Here is a 22,742-nt window from a genome sequence, read left to right on the forward strand (position 1 = left end):
GCTGTATCCCAGCCTGTAACTTGCTAATGACATACTCCAGTCCAAGCCCCTCACTGCCCTTACAACAGTCAGAGGTTACAACATGCCCATCTCACACTCAGATCAAACAACATTCTCTACCAATTTAATACAGAGTAGCTTAATTTTCCACAAATTACTATGTTGCAAAATCATAGAATCATAGAATAGTTAGAGTTGGAAGGGACCTTCAACGGTCATCTAGTCCAACCCCCCTGCAAGAAGCAGGGACAACCCCAACTAGATCAGGTTGCTCAGAGCCCCATCCAGCCTGGCCTTGAACGATTCCAGGGATGGGGCATCCACCACCTCTCTGGGCAACCTGTTCCAGTGCTCTACAACTCTCATTGTAAAAAATTTTTTTCTAATATCTAATCTAAACCTACCTCCTTCTAATTTAAACCCATTACCCCTTGTTCTATCACAACAGGCCCTACTGAACAGCTTCTCCCCATCTTTCCTGTAGGCCCCCTTGAGGTGTTGGAAGACCGCTATCAGGTCTCCCCAGAGCCTTCTCTTCTCCAGGCTGAACAGCCCCAACTCTCTCAGCCTGTCCTCATAAGAGAGGTGCTCCAGCCCTCTGATCATCTTTGTGGCCCTCCTCTGGACCCTTTCCAACTGGTCCATGTCCTTCTTGTGTTGGGGGCTCCAGAACTGGACACAGTACTCCAGGTGGGGTCTCACCAGGGCAGAGTAGAGGGGCAGAATCACCTCCCTCGACCTGCTGGCCACGCTCCTCTTGATGCAGCCCAGGATGAGGTTGGCCTTCTGGGCTGCAAGGGCGCATTGCCTGCTCATGTTGAACCTCTCGTCTACCAACACTCCCAGGTCTTTCTCCTCAGGGCTGCTCTCGATCCAATCCCCGCCCAGCCTGTATTTGTGCCTGGGATTGCCATGATCCAGGTGCAGGACCTTGCACTTGGCCTGGTTGAACTTCATGAGGTTGGCATACAGATTATATCTTCATGAGGTTGGCATACAGATTATATCTTCATACAACTACTTTGAAAACACACTTCTACCTTAGTAACAGGTTTTTCTTTTACTTAGCACACAGTAAAAACAAGAGAGTTTTGCACCATGGGGTGCAGAAAAAAGTTTGATGATGATAAAGAACTACGACGGTGATCGCTTTTCCATGCTCACTGAATATGCAGGTTTCTCTGCAGAAGGAAACTCACTTAAAACGTAATTTTACCAGGTTAGTGGTATTGATGTAACTCCCCGTGAGGCCAAATTCAGGACATAATGGCTACATCTTACAATGCTGACCCAGAAGTCTTTTAGTAACAATGTTTTTTCCACCTAGGAAGTGTTCAAGAGGAGAGAAGCATATAAAATATTGGACTGCTTTCACACAGTGTTCATGCAGATTCTTTTCTTCTGGAGGTCACAGACCAGTCATTTTTGGCATTCAATACAAACATCACAGATATGGAGTCATTAAAAATTCCATTTAATCCACATTCTGAACTTAGCTTTTACACCCACCAATAGCCATCACACCTAACACAGACAACTTTGACTTGCTGGTCTGCTATCTTCAGGTCATCCACGCCATCCTCCTCACAAGATCCTTCCCCAAACATTTCAACAGTTCAGCAAACAAAATAGAAGACCACAACCACCCTCATCCTTAAGCTCCGTCCTGACATGATGAAGTATCCTACTTGGAGGATCCCCTCCTACTTGGAGGGACACTTCATCATTCCTCTCCAAGATCTGTGAACAGCTACAATGTCTGACAAATAAATCACTTCCATGTTATTTGCTTAAGTATCTTTATGTATGCATGTATCTATCTATAGGTATGCATGGGGGTGTGTGTCTGTGCCTACATTTATGTATACACAAAGTCTAAACTTTAAACTTCCAGACTAGCTGATCGCTGTCGTAGCTTTCCCACAGGGCACACACACTCACTGCTTCATAATTTGGCTGTACCTGGGCACACCTTGTTCCCCAGGACTAGAGTGATTTTGACAAGGCTGACAGAGCATGTGGTACTGCACTTACCCTAGGTGGGACAGTCTGCAGGGCTGTGATATAGTTCTCCAGAGCAATGCGGCGACGGTCGTTCAGCATGGCTTCCACCCGTGCCATATGAGTCTCCACCAGCTGTTGTCTTTCATTTGCTGCTTCTTGTTCCAGTGATTCCACTTTCTCCTGGAAATGCTGAAAAAAACATCCATCACAACAGGAACAGCAAAGACATCAAAAGAGACTAGCAGACGTGAACATCTCCACCTGCGTATCACCAAAATCCTTCTCTGTGTAAGTCTAACTTGGGAACTGCTGATGCCCTGTACTCCTAAACACCTGGCCATATTTTATTACTCTAGTCAAATATTCCCAACATATTCAGCACAACCACCAGTGAATCCTTCATTTGTCCCCTGAGACAGTGGTTCAGCGCTAGAGAACTGTGCCTAGAGGACGGTGGAGTTTGGTAAGCATATGCCCCCTGCCATCACAAGTCATCAACATAACTTCATGAGCAAACCTATATGGGAGGAAAAAAGAAAAATTCCAACCTGAGCAGACTCACTGTAACTTCTTATAAACTAGCCAACACAAAAGAAAATTGAGCCCGAACTTATTCCAATAAAAGAAAAGACTGACTGGTTAAAATGTACAGACAGCAAACCTGTGGGATCTAATGTGCGATGCAATCTGGTTCTGAACATTATCATTTTACAGTTTTGCATGAGAATCATTCTAGCAGTCCTGAATAACTTCTGACACAGCCACAGCGGGATTCAAGGAGTGTCTGGTTTGTCAGAACTTTTTAATTATAGTATAATTTTGGACAAAGTAATTTTTGGCTGAGCGTTTCTTTCAGATAAAACTGATGGTGACTTCTTCCTCAGATCATGTTTTCCATCTCTGCTTTGAGCAGGTCTTGTAGTTTATACTAGTTTACCACAGTCTGAATTTTGAAAGGGGCCCATGGGAACAGAGTTTTCAGTTCTCATTGAAGTCAAATCAAGCCAAGTGAAATTCCACCCCTCCACACAGTCACAAGCAATGTCCTGCACTGTTCTTCCAGGGATAGGCTGCAAAATTGAGAGACGTTCAGCAACCACTAACAGCTGGAAACAAAAATATCAACAGCAAGAGCAGAGAATAACATTAAATCCTCATAGAAGTAGGTTTTGAAATCTTATCACACCCAGCATCCCCTGTATTTCAACTGCGGCCCCAGTCGATAAGGTTGTGGTTGTGTTTTCCTTTACCTGGATAACAGCTTTCTTGTCAGCCTTTGGCAAGTTCTTTGCTTGGCGTTCTGCCTCTTCCCACTCTCTCATGACCTAACAAACAAAACAAGGAGCGTGACTTTCATATTTTCCTCTCTTGTCTCAGGGCTTAGCAACAGTCAAGTATTGTAGCTCTGACAGTCATCTTTTTATATTCCTCTCCTCCTTTTATCTCTATTAAAAAAGCAGTTACAACATTTAACAAAGGTAGGATCCTGTTATTAAATTAAACAAAGACGGTACTTCTGTGTCTGAACATCACGCCAAGCTCTCACAATTCCTCTGTGAAGCAACACAGCCATGAACCAGCCCTCGAGCGAGGGAAGTGGAGGTCTCTATGGGGGAACACATCGACCCCTTTTTATCTCGCACAGAAGGGAAACCGCTTCCATCTTCCATCTATTGTACATCCTTGGTCAAAATGAGTGAATTTCAACTTATTCTAATTGATACATCTTTTGGTACCACAAGAATTTTTAGATTTATTCGGACTACATCGCTAGCCTTTGAGTAGGACAGATCGAGAATTACATGCAATTCGTGCTAGTCTGTCCAGAAACAAGTGTCCAGCACTTCAAGAACAGAATATATTTATATCTCAAGTACAATGCTGACAAAAAAATGATATAGGAGAACTTCCAGTACCATTCCTTTCAAAAATGTCAGAAGCCACCTCCTCCTGTAACACAGGGCAGTATTTCAATAGCCAGGGAATGATATCTCTAACATTCTTGTGGTCTTACTTAGGGACCTCACTCATTTCACACCCAGCCAGCAATTTCCTCAGGTAACACATCTTATGCAGGAACAATTGCTCTCATCAAATGCAGTGCACACAAATAAGTGACCTGTTTATTTGCAGGATTAGCACAATGTTAGAAGAACACAGAAGAAACCTAGAAACAATTACTCTAAGTGTGCATTTCCTTTCCTTCCTTTCTCATCAAAACCCCACATTTTCATACCATTTACTAGAATACCCTTTCTAAAGGAGATTTTAAACAATCTCAGAGTCCACATGCATGGCTGGAATTTTACCAAGACCCACACCAAAGGCAGGACAAATTAAACCTGCTGTGCCTCACATCTGTAAGATGAGCCTCCACCACTCAAGCTCCTGTCTCAGGCTCCCCAGTTTTCCCACATGCTGGACATTGCTAATCAGGCTCCTTGATGGACAGACTGGAGAGCACTGGTGGTGCCTCAGGGTATCTGGCTGAACATGTGTCTTTAAAAAAAAAGCAAACCCCTGACCTGGGATTGAAGGAGACTTCTACAAGTCCCAGATCTCGAAATGTAATCCCCTCTCAGTACTATAGAGGGTTGTAGACCCTAACGATTAATCATCATGCACACACCTGCACTCAAGACTGACTCCATGTACGGGATTTTATTGTCAAGTTTTCATCTTCCTTTTGGCCCACAGCCTGGGAACGTATTTCAAGAGAGCAGCAACTCAGTCATAGTGAAAACAGATCAACTCACTCTCAGTGAAACTATTTATCTGTAAGAGATTCTCATCTCATCAACAGCCCAAGAGAGCAGAGATTATTTTGGAAAGCTAATGTGGTGCTGAAAACTTTAAAGCAGGAAATTATTTTGTCTGGTTCTGGGTTTCAGCATGGGCATGGTTAGACAGCAGTTGTAAGCACAAAGACCTGAAGTTAAGTACTTAGAAATCACTGTCTTAACTTCAGTCTGCTCTTTTACTGGGAATTGTAAGGTGAAACTTAAGTCTCAAGAATTGTACTACAACCTACATAAATTGGCAAGCTAAAAGTACCTCTTCAGTTCACATTATCTTCTCATCAGACAAACACGCATTGATGTGCAAATTGCAGCCAAGCTCTAGAGGGGCAGGAAACCAGAACTTACAAAGAGACATGAGAATTCATTGCAAGGGGTTGTAGTAAGGAGCTAACGACAGAACATGATGCGCAGAGCACTCAAGTTACAGGTCACCCCATTACCAGTTACTTTTGCAGTACTTGGGCATAGAAGATTTTACTGCTTCTCTGACAAAGCAAGACTAGAGGACATGAACCGACACCACAATTTAGAGCACCATGATGTGTTCTGGAAAAAACATATTAATGCTTAGAGTGCTGCTGTGTATTTAAGTGCACATTAGGTATCAATGTCTTAATTGTACGCTTAGGCCATATGACTGCGGTGGTCAAGAAAACTTAATCCATGTATACAGGCAGCATCCGAAACGTCACTGGTGCCAGGATGTGAACATTACAGAAGACCCAGAAATTACGGCATTAAGTCATAAACTACAGTGATGTGCTCAAGCTTGAGCACTAGCCTAGGTTAGCAACTTTATGATTTTCTTCTCCCTCCTCTCCTTTGAAGACTTCAAATCACATTTCTGACATTTGCCTAAGACTCTTCTTCACTCTGAATGAGCAGTTGATGGGTTTTCAGAACAGATCCATTCCCATCTTTATCCCCTGAACTGACCCTCTGCTCATTTACATGATGAAAACAAGTACTGTGGGTCATGTGATAAGGAGACACTTGGCTAGACCAGTTCTCTCTGCCTGTTTTATTTCTCTAAACCTTTTAAAGCATGGAGGGCAGAAAAACAAACTGACAGCCTACACAGCTAGTTGGGAGGGATGTAAATTATGGGCTTCAGAGTTCAGCTCTGGTGTACCGACAGCGAATGGCTTGTGAAAATAACAGAATGACATGGCTGTTTGCAGAAACAATATTCAATGTAAAGACTGCAGAAGATGTGCTTTGAGTGTCAATTTTTGCAACTGAGAAGACTTTGACGGTTGAAAGCATCTCTGTGTATGCACTAGCCAACTGAAGATACAGCTGCCCTACAGCAGTCTATGGGCAGCCATGCTACCATCCAGAGAAAACTGCTCTCACCGAAGGTCACTGCTTTAGAGAATTATGACTGACTCAGAAATACGACATAGCACTCTGTAGGAAACCAAAGAGTAAGAAAGGGAAAAAAAAAATTCCTCTGCATGTGCAGAAAAAGGCTGAATTTGGCTTCTATGCACTTACAAACCTATTCTCCTTCACTGAAAGCACAGACCTATCAAAGCCCTAGATTTACGGCACTTCAAGGCTTGGCAGCTTTGTGCAGGGAAAATGACAGCTCCTGGTTGAGATTTAAGCAAGCCAGCCATTTGAAAGTCAAACTTCTTCAGAACTCATGACTTAGTGCCTGACAGGCTCCTTTTGAAATTGGGCTGCAGGGGACAGCAAGAAGGGAAAAAGGAATATGGAAAATGTCATTATTAAGATAGATGCTCAGTAAAAAAATGACACTACATTGAAAAGAGCAGGATTTACTCTCATATTTTACAACATGGCACAGAAGTGTATCTGCAAGAGAAGAATTTGTGAGAGACATTTGGGTTCCAGCAATCAGAATAGCTGAGGCGCTTGCCTGAAAGCTATTAGAAGGTCAAAGTCATGCCAATAAGATGCCTACCTTTGTCAAGGGCTTTTGTTCCACATTTAAGTCTTGACCCTTTTCTGGTAAAAAAATCATTAAACTCTCCCCCTGACAGTATCTGAGGGGGGGTACTCCTACTAAGCTGACAGTTTTAAGGAAGGAAAGAGCCCTCCCACACACAATAATAGAGATAGTGGGATCTAGGGAATATAAGGACCATTATTATTTAACATCTTTATCGGAGACATGGACAGCGGGATTGAGTGCACCCTCAGCAAGTTTGCGGATGAGACCACGCTGAGTGGTGTGGTTGATACTCTAGAGGGAAGGGATGCCATCCAGAGGGACCTTGACAGGCTTAAGCCCATGCGAACCTCATGAAGTTCAACAAGGCCAAGTGCAAGGCCCTGCAGATGGGTCGGGGCAATCCCAAACATAGATATAGGCTGGGCAACGAGTTTGATCAAGAGTAGATCTGAAGAGAAGGACTTAGAGGTACTGAGGGATGAAAAACTAAATATGAGCCAGCAGTGTGCGCTTGCAGCCCAGAAAGCCAACCACATCCTTGTCTGCATCAAAAGAAGCGTGACCAGTAGGTTAAGGGAGGTGATTCTGCCCCTCTCCCCTCTACTCTACTCTGGTGAGGCCCAACCTGGAGTACTGCATCAAGCTCCGGGTTTCCCAGTGTAAGACAGACATAGACGTGCTCGAGCAGGTCCAGAGGAGGACCACAATCGTAATCGGGGGCTGGAGCACCTCTCCTATGAGGCCAGGCTGAGAGAGTTGGGGTTGTTTAGCCTAGGGAAAAGAAAACTCCAGGGAGACATTATGGCAGCCTTCCAGTACCTTAAAAGGGGCCTACAGTAAAGATGGGGAGGGACTCTTTATCAGCAATTGTAGTGATAGGATGAGGGATAATGGTTTTAAACTGAAAGAAGGTAGATCTAGGCTAGATATATGGAAGAAATTCTTTACTATGAGGTTGATGAGGCACTGGAACAAGTGGAAGGTTGATGAGGCACTGGAACAGAAGGAAGCTGTGGATTCCATCCCCCTGGAAGTGGTTTGAGGCCAGGCAGGATGAGGGTTCGAGAAACCTGTCCTAGTGAAAGATGCCTTTGCTCATGACAGGGGAGTTGGAACTAGGTGATCTTTAAGGTCCCTTCCAACACAAATAATTTTATGGTGCCACTGGCACTAGAAGTCAGCTGAAGACCTTTCCAGGATGTTGGAACTAGTGGCATACAACGATCCAAAAAAAGTCTTGAACGTGACACCAGTCCTGTTCAGGCTGGTTGAGGATTGCAATATTTTCAGACACTTGCTTTGGAAATTAACTTCCAAGAAGCAAGACTATTTTAAGAGACAAGGTATCATTAAGTTCCTACCATAAGTACTGTACAAGCTATAATTCCTAAAATACTATGAACAGTCAGAGGAAGAGTAAATTTAAGACACAAGGATGTCACAAGATGTTTGAGGACACAAATGTATAAATATAATGCTCCCTTGAGTAAGGTTCAGTATCTGGTTCCATCAGGCTATTTAGCAGCAACTATTTAAGTAAGGGAACTGTACAGCAGTTAACAAACTTGAAAGAGAAAGAGAAAAAGGGGAATTGTACCAAAATAGGAAACAAGAACTGCGCATCCTGTAATCAGTTAGCATAATCTCTCCCTGTTATATGTCAGGGAACAGCAAACATTTAAAGGTTATACATGCATCAGTGAATGGCTATCCTGTTTGCATGGGAATGTAGCTTTGCTGTATTAATAATTCTTGGGAAAAGCTTAAAATTGTATGCTAATGTAATTCTCTTTACAGTACTGCCTAGGAAAGTTTATCAGCCTTGTTGCTTCAGGTGCGATGCAGATGTAAAGGCAGAAAAACTTTTGTGACCTGTATTTTGAAGGGATGGACACTTAAGAGCAGAAGGGATTAGAACAGTCTGAACCAGAGGTGCACCAGGTCATCATACAAAAAAAAACACAGACCCTCCCAGTGAATCTTTCAGGAGCTCTGAACTATGAACTGACACAACCACCGACAGAAGCTGGGTCTGTGTCTGTCTGAATATCTTTATGTAAGAGAAGAAGAAACATGAATTGTCAGAATTTCATTGTAAACAAAGGGGAATCTCAGAAAGAGGATATACAGAATACCTGCATTCACGCTGATGACATGTTTTGATTAAAACATTTAATTTCAATATAATTACTTAAATAATAAACATCCCTATTTCTTAGATAATTATGTTTTAGATGTGAACTAGAACGCATATGATTTTTTTTTTTATTAGTTAATTGGCTGCTGCAAAGCGTGCATCAAATCAAGTACTGTTTTACAACTAGTTGCTTTATTAAAGAAAAGAAATACCTGTATTTAGTGAACAAGCTGATTTATTTCAGACTATGACATTTTTCAGGATTAAAGAATGACTTGACCAAGTTCCAGAAACACTGATCCTTTCCTCTCTTTTTAATGCAAGAAAAATGGGCATTTCTGCTCCTATATGGGCCTTCATTTCTCAGGTTTTAAAGAAGTGGACTTTGAGCTACACTTTGGGTAAATAAAAATGAATAAATATGTCTGGTGCTGCTGGAGGACTTAGCTAGTGACTCTTACAAATTTTTTTTTTTAAAAGAGAAAAATACTGACAGCAAAATCTTACTATGTTAATTCATTTAGCATTGCTTCCAACATAGCAAGTAACAGCTTCAAGTTATTTTTTTAAGTTAAATACATATTAAGAACATACTTGATTTTAAAGAAAATGTAAAAAGCAGTTTTAAAATAAGCTTCCAGAAAAGCAGACCAGTGGTATGGGGCATTGCTGTTCGCACGAAGAAACACAAAACGCTAAACTAGCTGGCTTTTCAACTTCTCCTTAAGATCGTGTATTTTTTAAACATTTTAAATGTTAACTGGGGGAGGCTAGCTGCTAGTTAGATTGTACTCCTGTACAATGTTTTGTACATGAGTAACATACAAGACATTACTCACAGAAGGGAAAACTAATTTTTAAAAACTTAAGTAAGTTAACTCTCTTCTTGAAAGCTCTGCAAGGGTCCTGTGCACTGCGCAGGGGTCAAGACATACGTACTTTAAGCTGTGATTTCATAAGCAGCTTAAGGAAATTAAAGATCAAAGATCTATCTTTTTTGATGTACTATCATGCTGCTCTTTCCCAGGTTTGATTTAGCTTGCTGAACTGGCCAGAGTTGGTTATTTTATTTTATTTTATTTATTTATTTATTTTTGTGAAGAGTGACACAGCAGTGAGATGAGGGAGCTGACCTGCCTCACCCTGCAGCTGTACGCTCATTAGTGTTGACAGAAAGGATGGCTGGGAATGTGCTAACGGGAGCAGTGTACCAGCACGATTTTCAGTCAAATCCCTGAATCACAGCCTTCATTTATGAGGTTGCCCCAAATGCACATGGTAAAACGCACAGCGCATTTACCCAGAAGTTTTCTGATGCTACGGTTCAGTGCTTTTCCCAGTTAGTTAATTTTGTTGGCCTCAAGTGCCAACATTGTACCGTCTCTCTGTATGATGTTTTCTGGGTGCCTGTGCATTCGATTAGCTCTTTTCCACAAACCATCACCTTTGTCGAAAATAGAAAATACACAGTTCACCCAAATACTGCCCTTCATTACTCAGCTGAACCTCGACACTGCATAGAGGATTTCAGAGGCAAACCCGAAACCCTGGTGGGAATCTGAGGACTGTTTCAGGGAAACCTGCCTTCTGCAATGACTGCCTTTGCTTTCAGGACATCCATCCTACAGTGTATGTTAAACCTGTTTGTTAAATAGGGCTGTTTCAAGGAAGGTTATAACGTGGTGATGACTGCACTAGCTGTTGACCCTTCGCAAGCATGGCTGAGGCAGGACCTCTCTCATCAGACAAGCAGACTGTGTGCGCAAGCTTTTTCATCCTCCCAGTTCCCAGCCCATCCTTCCCAAACTGAGTACTACAGGCGCACAGAAGTTTGTTACGGAGAGAACTGTGATGAGCTTCTCCCTTGGCAGAAGCGCAGCACGCAAGTGGCTGGTGAGCGGTTGCTCCCACGCTCACCTCCCTCCTGACTCAGCCCACTGCCTCAGGCCAACTGTGAGCAGGGTGCTGCATGTATCCACCACGGTCAGCAATGCTCGCACCACAGCCACCGGTCATTTTAATGAAGTTGTTAATCCTCCAGAGGAAATGAAACGATAACACTTTAAAGATAATTAAATTGGGACTATTTTCTCTGTTTAAGGAGGAGACAGCTTGTTTGCGCTACAGTGCTTCCCAAGCGGAGGCAGATGAGGAGTATGTATCTTCCTACCTAGTGAGCGTCATATTCTCAGCATGTGGTTTGCACCGATCAGAGGACTGCTTCAGGTAAGATGCCCTGCTCTATTTATTAGGGAAGTGTCAGGCGTAGACAGGAATTTATTCCAAGAGTTTAATTGCAGGCCTACTCAAACATTGTAGCACAGAGCTAAAGATTAAAGTGCCAGTAACAAAGAGAAACATAGAAAATGCAACCGGGGAAGAAAGTTACAATGCAAAATTACAGCAACACAGATATATGCAGTGCATCTGGATTATACTACGTTCATTTTTGTGGTTGTTCCATCCTAAAAAAAATATGCACCACAGGCTCTCTCTTAAACCTCTTATATTTCTTCTTTGTTGTTATTAGAGCAGAACTGTGACAATCTTTTATTGGCCTTGCTATTATAAACCCTACTTCTGAGAGAGCAAAGAGCTCATCTCTTAGTGTTCAATAGGATTAAAACCATTGTAGTTTCAGGCTACACAAATCTTTTTGGTTTAAGGAAAAAAAGGGTTGATTCAGTTGGATTTTGGTTCAGATCAAAAGCACTAATTTTTCCTCTTTTCTTTGCCTTTAGATGCATTTCATGTTACCTTGAGGCTCAAGACCATTAGATGAATGTATGTGAGCTTACGTTACCCCAGGGCATGGCCATGTAGCCCTACACAGGGAGAAGGAAGCTCATCACAAGCAATCTCCCTCAGCTGCTACAAAGGAAGGAAGACTAACACAGCGGTCAAGTTCTTTACTTAGAAATAAGAATAATCTCACAAATCAAATATTCTTCCACAAAGATGAGAGCAATTTTTTACAGACTTTTTGTTTCCTTTCCACCAGTGCAACTGTAGCAACTTATGATCACAGCTGCAACCCAACCACAAATGTATGTCCCAGTCAGCTGAACTGTTAGGTAGAGTCAGAAAGGCAGTAAATGGTGTATTTACAACATTGTAAATAGGCAGGGCAGCTGGCTGAAGCCTTGGGAAATAGGAAAATGAAGGACTCCAAGCATCTTGACAAAGAAAATTCTCTCCCGTATTTAGAAATAAAGAAATCTCCCCTTACCTGAGACATCCTTTCACGATGCTTAGCTTCAAGTCTCTCCTTGGCTTTCTGAAAATGGGCATGTTCATTCTCATCTCCAGGTGTCTCCAAGTATTTGTCAACAGCATCAGGAGTGCTAGCGGCAGTGGTGGGGACTGAGGTAAAATTTTGAGGGGGAGGGAGATGGAAGGGAGGGGGAAGAGAAGCAGAATTTCTACTTTAGTACAGGTAAAATTTAGTTGGATCAAGCAAGAAACATTTGTTCTAGCCTCCATCAGAATAACATCATCCATTTAACCTCAGAGGAGGATATAAAGAAAGTGGTTTAGGCAGACAGGAAACACACAAAAAATATATGTAAATATACAAGGATTTCCCCCGTGCCCCATTTCCTAATCCAGGAGCAACTCTTCAGTGTGAACAAAGCAATGTTATTCCAACAGGTTAGAAACTGTTGCCAAAGGAAAAATTCCAAGGAAAAAAAGCCTGGCAATGACTAAAGTACATAAATCAGCAGGAAATCCTTTGCAAAGTTACGTGCTTTGTATATTAGTTTATTTTAAAAACATAAATTGTAACACACCAGTGCCAACGTAAATATGTTTTAAAGCACCTATGGACCCCACAGTACCCTAACAAAATATCTCAAATCCTTCCCTTAGTGACAGCTTGGCCTCATGGGTTTTTACTTTATTTGTAACAACTTTGATTAAGAAAACTCCTCGTGGATGCAGGAAATAACCAGCAAGCATGCACTAACTGCCACCATTCCCGTCAGGTAACCAGGCAATACCTACCACGCTGGTAGCAGAGAGATCTGCACCTGGGGCAATTCAAGCAGAGGGAGCAACAGTTCATTCACTACGCAGTAACATCCAACAACCTCTACGTTAACTAAAGTAACATTTCTCTGCCAGCAACTTAACAGCAATTTTAAAAGCTCTCCAATGATGACCAACTATTTAATTTCAACTATATTGTCCATAAATATTTTATTATACAATTAGTTTCATTTCCCTGGACACATTTAGTTCAACAATTGCAAAGTTAGTTAAAAAATTCTGAAAAACAAAGACTGTACACATAGCTGTGCAGGATTTTTTTTTTTTTTTTGAGTTTGACTACATGCCCTACAGTTAACTTCCCTTATGAGGCAATACATTTTAACAGACAGACTAATACAGGTCGGGAAAAACCCAGGACTCTCCCACACCTCAAACATTTCTCAATGTCTTCAACAGAAGCAAACTTTAATCTGAAGATCAGGCTGAGTAATAATAACCAATATTTATTTATGACTACTTCCCCCAAAACATGTTGAAATACAAACACATCTATGTCAAATTATTAAAAAAAAAAAAATAAAAAAAAATCAGAAGTACAACATGTTACTCCCAATGAAATACATTCTCAAAAATGTATTTAAAAGCTTAAACCAAAATCCAAACTGTTCCTCCAATTTTACCTTAGACGTATAACCCCCAAAGCAAAACAAACAAAAAAACCCCAAATTAACAGAAAGCCTTTGGCTTTGGCTGCCTTTGAGATATCTCTACATGCTCTCTGTCAGAGGCATGAATGGTTTTGGATGCTGTTGGTATAAACTGCACAATGGATTTTGTAAGTTACTCACTAGACCAAAGGAAAAGCTTTGCTTGTCCCAAAACAAACAAACAAACAAAAACTACAAGCAACCAAAAAAAAAAAATCCAACTGAGAAGTCACAGACATCACAAATTATCACTCCTCCCACCATTTTTAGATTAGTTTCATCAATATTTAATTACAAGTTTACATTTTGTAAACTTTGTTACTGAAGTACTGTAACAAACAGACAGGAACATGAACTTCCTGACAAGCCACAAAAATTACAAAAATAGAATGCAACTCAGTATTTTCAGTGGTTACTCCTACAACTTCAGACAACTTAGCTCCTAATACTGTTATAAAAGTATAAAAAATTCTTTTTTTTTAAATTCTTCATGATAACAATGCATCTTCAATGATGATGTGGTTTGTGCTGGGGTGCAGAGCTGTGTGCCGGGAAGTCTACAGCCAGTGCAAGCAAATTCCAAAACCAAATCGCCTAAAGCTTGGACTGAGTGAAAACATTTCTGTAATGGTCAGAAGTATTTCTACCTATCTTTTTCTTTTAATCTCCCAAGTACCAAATTAATGCAATCTTTATCTTTCCTGACACTGCAGTTAAGTATAGTACATTTTAATTCAGTTTGGAAAATGAAAATTTTATTTCAACGTAGGAGGAAATTTAAGAGTGTCAGATGGAACAAAGGCCCTCCCTTCCAAGCTCCTGCTTCCCAACAAACACCTCCAGGCAAAAGCGGTGAATACACTTCCACAATATTTAATGAACCTTGCTGGATTTCCCTTCCACGACTCTAATCTTATTTTTTTCCCCAAAAACTTGCATGAGATTTAACATCCACAATACGGTGCGGCAATGAGTTCCACAGTTCAACCAGGCTGTGTGTGAAGAAGATCCCCCTCTGCCCACACCCTCCTCTCCCTGCCTCTGCAGGACACAGCAGGGTTTAGTACAGGAAGATCAAAGGGAGGAGAGCTCTAGTGCATTTGTCATCCTTCTTCATCTTTTATAGTTTTGGTTTTTTTTTTTTTTAAATTGAACTTAAGTCTGTACAAATGTGAGTGAAAAGAAGTAGAAGTGATGAACTAAATAACTATCCAATAAATTATGCAAATTTAACCTTTAATTTATTGAACTGAAAAAAAGGTCACCAGCGTTTGCACTGAGATCAGTTAAGCCACCTGTACTTTCAAGGTCTGATTTTCATCAGCTGCTGTCTCACACAGCAGATTTTCAGAGGATACACTTACTTCCCACTGGGATGCTTGCTGGCGTGCTTCTGAACAGGTGAGAGTAGCGGGTGCTGAGAACTGGAAAACCTGATTTTAGTGCCAAGGATATCAGAGTACCAAGACCCCTCCAAAAGCTGTGTAAAACCAAACCAAGCAGCAACTAGTGGTTAAACGCCACTGACCTGGATGCCTGAGACAGCCAGGCTGTGCCCAGGAGCACGGGGAAGCACAGAGGCAGTACGCCGATATCCAACCGCAACCTGCTCTCTCAAGCCAACGCTAAAGAGCGTAATGCTAACGAAGAGCAACACTGCGTAGGAGGAGAAAGTTACTATGCCTGACTTTGTGCAAAAGGCTGGTGAAACATCATATGTGGTTCTCCACTACAAGCTCCCCAAAAGAAAGAGGGCTCAAAAATGGGCATGTGGACTCTTGGGAGCTTGGGGGACCCATTTCATGGTAAGAAACTCACATCAGTTACACTCATCCACCAGTATTAGCAGAATACTAATTTGATTTAGAAAATCTCTACTCAGAAAAAATTTCTGACAACAACTTTATTGGAAAGAATGGTCTGATGGTTGGAAACCAAAGCTAGGCAGAAATAAGGCTGGGAATCCAGACCAGAAATAAGCCACTCACTTTCAGTATTAAGTGCAATTAAGTCCTTTAACAACTTCTGCAAAGATATGCTGATTCCGCCCAAAACACATCCTTGAAAGCATCCTGCTTCAGCATCTCCTTCCGAAACCTGGCCAGTGAACACGCATGAAAGCAAGGGGTAAAATGGGTGTCTTCTCCCTTCCCGCTTGCTGCTGGCACCAGTCGATGCCCAGCACACATCAGAGCAGGCTGAGCGTGGGCAAAGCCAGCCGTAAGGACTCAGCCTGCCTACCGCTCCTGGAACATTTATTTGGCCTCTGGTGACCAGAGAGACCAACCGACCTACCAACACCAACCACATCTCATTCTGCAAACAGAGATACTGTTTAATGAAACTTATCCCTGATTTTTAAGAGTTTAAACAGAAGTTCAGTGGGTATATTTAGGAAAATACAAAATGGTGAGATGAAAATGGTCATATACATTTTTGTTTTCTCTTACAACTGAGATTCAGAAGCAGTCTTTTTACAAGTGGTTAGCTACTCACATAAGTTGAAAACAGAAGTATTTCTCTGACATGAAATAATCAGTCTGCTTAAAACCAAATAACCTTAGATTTTGCTCACTGTATTTATAAAGTTTGCAAATGATTATGTGAGTTCTCCATCCAGTATTAAAAAAAAAATCATTAATTCCCAATAGTACATTAAAAAAACCCCTTGTGATTACAACATGACAGTAAAGAGCAGCTGCCCTCTCCATGAAAAAAAAAATAAATAACAAAAATACTGAGCCTCCCTTCTGCATAAAGCAGAAATGTTTTAAAACTTCTTCATGGCTGTTGGTACAGCCATGCACTCCAATACATTTGGAAACTTTGTTTCTAGAGATGTATTGCATGTTTCCTCCTAGTAAATTTGGAACATTTGGTCAGACATCAGTTACATGTAAGGATTCCTTAAAAGTCTGCAGCCTAATCTCATTTTTTTTTGACCACATCTGCTCTTAGGAGGAGGTTTCATTTTCTATGCATTGCTTGTTTTATAAGGTAACTCATTCTACGACTGCATGCAGACTGATCAAAAAGTGTGTGTTGACAGATGTGGAAGAAATGCTCTATCAGATGACATTTTCTTAACACTTGCACTCATTTTACCTGTCAATTCCAAAAGTTTTTTTCTTTCTAATTTTTTATTAGACTTCAAAATCCTAACCTTCCTGGAGACAGAGATTCAATAACACAGTCAAATTATGCTCTACACATTTTGCTATTTAGCAACAATTCTTACATATCAGAAAACCAGGGAAAAAAAAGGCAAGAAAAATGCAACAATATGCCCCTAGATCCTGTTTTCCTATTTCACATAAGAACCAGCAATTGATAGAAGCCTCTCCAGTGAAAGAAAGGTCACTCACCAACCTCACGTGAAGTTAAATGATTAGTAGATGCCCCTTTTCTGAATTACACTGGCTGTTGCATATAAGATGGGAACCATTTGAAATGAGAGCATTACCCAGCTACCACGTAGTACTCAGTGGATGCATTCATTGCCTCTGAATTCCACATACGCAACTGCCTCATTAATGAAGGATTAAGATCAAAGCTTTCTGTTGTTGACTAAGACCACAACTAATTACAGCACTTCTGACGATCACAAGTGCATATGGAATACCTTTAGAGAGAAAGGTTTCTATTACTGCTACTGCTACCTTGTGAAATTTGTTGTTTTTACAAGATGGTATCCCCATTCTTTTGTGAGTAAACTACTCCATTTACAGCAGGGTGGCAATACCAATGAACAGAATCTAAACAGGGAAGGAAAAGAATTATTATCTTTTTACAAAACAGATGAATTACTGACTGAATGAGACAAGACAAATGAAGGTTGGGAAAAGTTTATCTAAGATTGTAGCAAATTACCATTATTTCAAATACAGGAAAAAGGATGTAACAGGATGAGATTTTACATAAAAAGCTGTTAAGTTTAATATAATTTAACTACTTGGAGAAAAGTGTGTGCCAAACTGGTACGCTCTCTACTACAGGTCAACATTGGGGCACAGAATGGTAGTTGTATTTACGTACTATATATAAATTATAATCTATTGCATTATTGAGACAACTGTTCTCATTCTTAGCACTGTAAGCTGGAGGACCAGCAGGCAAGGTGCCATTCCTTTTAACTTTTAATTACTTTATCTTCTCTTTCACTAAGACCACGTCCCAAACCCCATCTAGAATTACAGAATAAAGGGGAGGGCAGAGTTCCTTCCACAGCCAACAGCACAAGGGAGACCTTATGAAAATGAAAACCAGACATACCCCCAGTTTTAGTATTTTACCTTTAAAGTGGCAGGTTGCTGCTGCTGCTGGCTTCTTTTTAGGGTTTTGGGGGACAAACAGACAGCACTGCTGTGCTCCAAAGGTTGGCATCACCCCCGCACTGGCATGAATTCTGGGAGCCAGATCTTCCTCGTGGCTCCCGAGCACATCTCCCTTCCTGGAAGCTAACTGCAGAGCAGTGAACTGTGCTGATCACAAACAGAGCCTGGTGCTCCTCTCCTTCAGGCCACTCAACTCCAGCTGCTCACTTTTTAATTTTCAGCAAAGATGCTCAATAATGCAAACCCCTATTGAGTTATTCATTGGTGTTAAGGCTCATCCATTTCAACTACATATTTATCATCCAGTCGAATCACATAAACATTCAGCTGGGTTTTCTTTATCCTGCACATTTTTTATTCTCATGTTTGAAAACTATTTTTAAGACACCCAGAAAGTCTCCGAAAGTCAAGTGTTCTTCATAAAAACTGAGAAATTCTGACTACAATGGTGGAGACTCAGAAACCATAAAACATAGAGTAACAGACTACATAAAAAGAAATATATTCTTCTGTCAGAAAAAAAAATATATGCACATTGGCACAGAACTAAGGAAAAAAAGTCCCCTGTAACAATAGTGGTTGTACATTCAGGGATCACATTTGAAGTAGTAAAAAGAATCATCAGTTTTGAGACTTGACTTCTCCATTTTCAATTTCAAGCTGCCTCTTAGCTTCAAAAATTTTGTTAAATTAGAAGAGATTCCAGGCACAGGTGACATGAAGAGAGTTACCACATGAAAGGGAACGCAGTGTTCCAGAGGGAGGCTTTCTCCTTTCTTAATAGCTGGGTTATCTCATTGTTTTTATTACCCATCAAGGCTAAACCACTTTTTCATAAAAGACTGTGCACAGTTTCTCTAATATTTCATAACTTGCATTAGTATTCAAAGAATAATTACAGGTCAATGTAGCCACCTTAGCCTGAAAATATAATTAAGTCTACTGAGATAGAGAAATCACATGTTTAAAAGTTACATTCCTTCCTGAACTTTATTTTGCAAAGACTGATCTTATCTTCCTTCGATATGTTATAATTTGAATAGTTGGTATGGTATGAAAACAATAGGCAGCCTGAAAGACAGTTTAGTCAAATCCCTCACAGAGACTTCTTCGAGATAGGAAAAAAAACCCCAAAACATAATCATATTATTCCTGCCTTAACCAAAGTTGATACCAGCCACCTAAACTAGGTTTAAGTTAAATTTTCTCATGTAAGAATCCTTCTGTGTAAGAACTTCAAGATATATGTCCTATTCATGAGCAGCTAGAACTTGTCAGTCATGCTTTCACTGCATCACAACAAACGCACCTTCCTTTTCAGCAGTTCCGACAAATGCAATTTTGCCTTGCTCTCATCCATTCAACACTCATCTTGGCCATAAATTGCTCAGATCATCCCTCTCTGAATTCTTTGATTCATTTTGTGCTTGAGAGGAAGTCCCCAAAGCAAACTTTCCTCAAGAATCTTTGCAACACTCTGCTTCAAGGTCATTCTCTTTTGAGAATGACCCATCCAGAGGGACCTTGACAGGCTGGAGAGGTGGGCCCGTGCCAACCTCATGAAGTTCAACCAGGCCAAGTGCAAGGTCCTGCACATGGGTTGTGGCAATCCCAGGCACAAATACAGGCTGGGCGGGGAATGGATTGAGAGCAGCCCTGAGGAGAAGGACTTGGGAGTGCTGGTGGATGAGAAGCTCCACATGAGCCGGCAATGCGCCCTTGCGGCCCAGAAGGCCAACCGCATCCTGGGCTGCATCAAGAGAAGCGTGGTCAGCAGGTCGAGGGAGGTGATTCTGCCCCTCTACTCTGCCCTGATGAGACCCCACCTGGAGTACTGTGTCCAGTTCTGGAGCCCCCAGCACAAGAAGGACATGGACCAGTTGGAGAACGTCCAGAGGAGGGCCACAAAGATGATAAAAGGGCTGGAGCACCTCTCTTATGAGGACAGGCTGAGAGAGTTGGGGCTGTTCAGCCTGGAGAAGAGGAGGCTCCGGGGAGATCTGATAGCAGTCTTGCAGTACCTCAAGGGGGCCTACAAGAAAGATGGGGATAGGCTGTTTAGTAGGGCCTGTTGTGATAGGACAAGAGGTAATGGTTTTAAAATAGAGGGGGGTAGATTTAGATTAGAGATTAGGAAAAAATTTTTTACAATGCGAGTTATAGAACACTGGAACAGGTTGCCCAGAGAGGTGGTGGAGGCCCCATCTCTGGAAACGTTCAAGGCCAGGTTGGATGAGGCTCTGAGCAACCTGACCTAGTCAGGGATGTCCCTGCTCCTTGCAGGGGGGTTGGACTAGATGACCTTTGAAGGTCCCTTCCAACCCTAACCATTCTATGATTCTATGATTTGTCACCATAAATTTAAACATTTATGAGGGAGAAAAAAAACCCCTATTAAATTCTTCACCTGTTACATCAAATGAGGTTGCTGAACAACTACAAGACAGAAGTATTCTCCTGAACTTGCCTTCTGCCAGGGTTGTAAACAAGAGTCATCAAGTTCCACAGAGTAAAAAAAAAAAACAACTGTGGTTAGACCTAACAAAACAAGTTACAGCAAAAACAGCACCTACAATAATAGATCACATTAGTAGAAGTCCTAGTGCTTGAAATCAGCACTTGTAACTCTTGTATATGAAAACATTTGCATCATTTCCCTTTTGAATCCTAAACTTTACCCAATTGTCTTTTAAAAAGGCCCAGTCCAACACTGGCTCCATGTGTGGTTCAAGGGTGAAATACAGCGCAAATTTATATAGATGAAGAAATCACGGAAACAGAAATTAGTCACTTGCATCTACTAAAGGTGGTAGTCAAAATTAACAATTTAAATAATTACATTAGAATTCACCCCATTGCAGCTCCTAGGTACTGAGTAAATAGTGTCAAGCACTCACAAAGAATGAAGAACTGCAAAAATATGTCTTTCTTAAGATGTAATCCACACTATTCAAAGTTGGCCTCAACTTCACCAAGGCGTGTGATTCAGCTGAGTTTTCATGCCAGAGAAAATAAAACACAGCAGATACAGGCAATTGATGCTGGAGATGGTGGGTGAGAGACACATTTAAGTAAAGTCTTGGGAAGTAATGTCCCCTTTACTGCTAATTTGGGAAGCATAAGACAATTGAATACAAAGAGCCTTTGTGATGAAGGAACAGGTTGTCCTAGTGCGTCTGGCTTAGTGAATTTGTAATGACTTGAGGTTTTTTATTCATTCACATAAAAGACTTTGTACTTATTATGTGAAATGCTTCCTTGCAATATCACTACTTATAAAGGCAGATTTTTAGGAGTTGAAATGTTATCACTAGACTTCTGGATTTTAAATAATATCTCCTGTAGTGCTGTGACAAACTAGTATTGTAGCTAGTTGCTGCGATGAATATTTTCCAGCACTAAGTGCACTGTGGAAAAAAAAAAACCCAAAACCTAAACATTCCTGGCATGAAGCAACTTGCGAGCTCTGCTGCTTTTATAGACAGATGCCTGCCAGCTCCCCCATCAACCTCACAAGCAGCCGAAGGGCAGTATCCCCCACTCCAGACGAACGCGCTCTAGACTCGGCCTGCTTTCTGTCTTTGAGCCTCCTACCTGACCTCTAGCAGCCTCTGTAGTTGTAGAGATAAAACCAGCAATGAGCAATTGCCCAGTAAAGGGGATAAAGGATTAAACTGTGCTATCTAACTAAAAACTGGGTATATGTTATCATTCTGCTTACAGTAAAGCACTGCAGTTCTTCAATGCCTTAGACATGCTCTGGAAGCTGGCATGCCAAGTTTAGCTGCCAAAACATTTTATTTCCTGCTAACTAGGGGAGATGTCAAGATCCCAAACAAGTAACAGATGGATAAAGGAAATTCTTGACAACAGGAGTATCATCTTATAAGCCTTTGCTGTTAAAAGGTACAGACTGTTATTTGCAATAGCGTCCAAGAGAAATTAACCTGGACACTGCAAAACACCAGAGGTCATGAATCTTCCCCCACTTAAGAGAACGATATGCAAAGAGGTTAAGACCGATCTCATCAGTTATCAGGGACAGACCAACACTAGCCTGTAGGCAAGCTCAAGTTAGCCGATATGAAAAGCAGGAAGAGTGAATCCCCCATATTAGTCTTAATCTTGTGTACATTTTAATCCATATTAAGAGGCTGTGAAATTCCATGTGAAATTGTAGCTTTTACTGTGTGTCTCTTCCTATATTCCATTTGAAATGGAAATAAAGTATCTGCCACTTAAAAATCACAGAGATTTAGCAAGTTTGTAAGTTTACAACGTTTCACCTAGAGAATAAATACTATTCTACCTCAATTCACCTAAAATCTGTGATCATGCTCTAAAATGATAAAAATAAAATAACGCACGTTGACATTGAAACTTATTACTAGGTTGCAGGGTTTAGCAAGGAAGGAGGCCACTGAGAACACTGAATCCTGTTGGTTCTCTCTGTTGTTAGCTCTAGGAATTCAGTGCAGTGATAAAAACACCTATTTTATAAAATGTCATTTTAATGATTTATCAAAGTTTTCAAAATCTGACTGTGCCACAGTGATTGAACTGTACAGTTCAATCCTGCCTTAGAAGCGGGATAAACGAAAGCGCGTGTCACAAATTCCACTCCACTCTGAATGCACAATGCCGCAGCTCCAGGAGCTGCTGGGAGAGCTGTCTGCTATGCAACAGCTCACAAATGAAGCACATTTAAGAGAGCACGTTTTCCCAGCTCTGAAGCTCCTTTTGTCCCCAAGTTAAGCCTTGAACATTAATGTAATTTTAAACCAGTGCTATTAAAAAAAAAGTATTTTCTATAGCTTTAAGGATGTTTAACAAGCAGCAATTAAG

The 22,742-nt window shown here is 41.1% G+C and overlaps 1 protein-coding gene across 2 annotated transcripts in view; it reads right to left on the reverse strand.

Moving 5' to 3' along the window:
- Positions 1 to 22,742, reverse strand: part of APP (amyloid beta precursor protein) — a 225,569-nt gene that overhangs the window by 62,868 nt on the left and 139,959 nt on the right. For both annotated transcript variants that reach the window (XM_086764185.1, XM_086764178.1), the window contains 3 exons: positions 12,093 to 12,226; positions 3,255 to 3,329; positions 2,035 to 2,193 (listed from right to left, as the gene is read on the reverse strand). In XM_086764185.1, coding sequence (XP_086620311.1) covers positions 2,035 to 2,193; positions 3,255 to 3,329; positions 12,093 to 12,226 — 368 coding nt within the window. The remainder of the gene's footprint in view (positions 1 to 2,034; positions 2,194 to 3,254; positions 3,330 to 12,092; positions 12,227 to 22,742) is intronic.

This window comes from Chlamydotis macqueenii, chromosome 1 (genome assembly GCF_036417535.1).
Source record: "Chlamydotis macqueenii isolate bChlMac1 chromosome 1, bChlMac1.mat, whole genome shotgun sequence".
NCBI lineage: Eukaryota > Metazoa > Chordata > Aves > Otidiformes > Otididae > Chlamydotis > Chlamydotis macqueenii.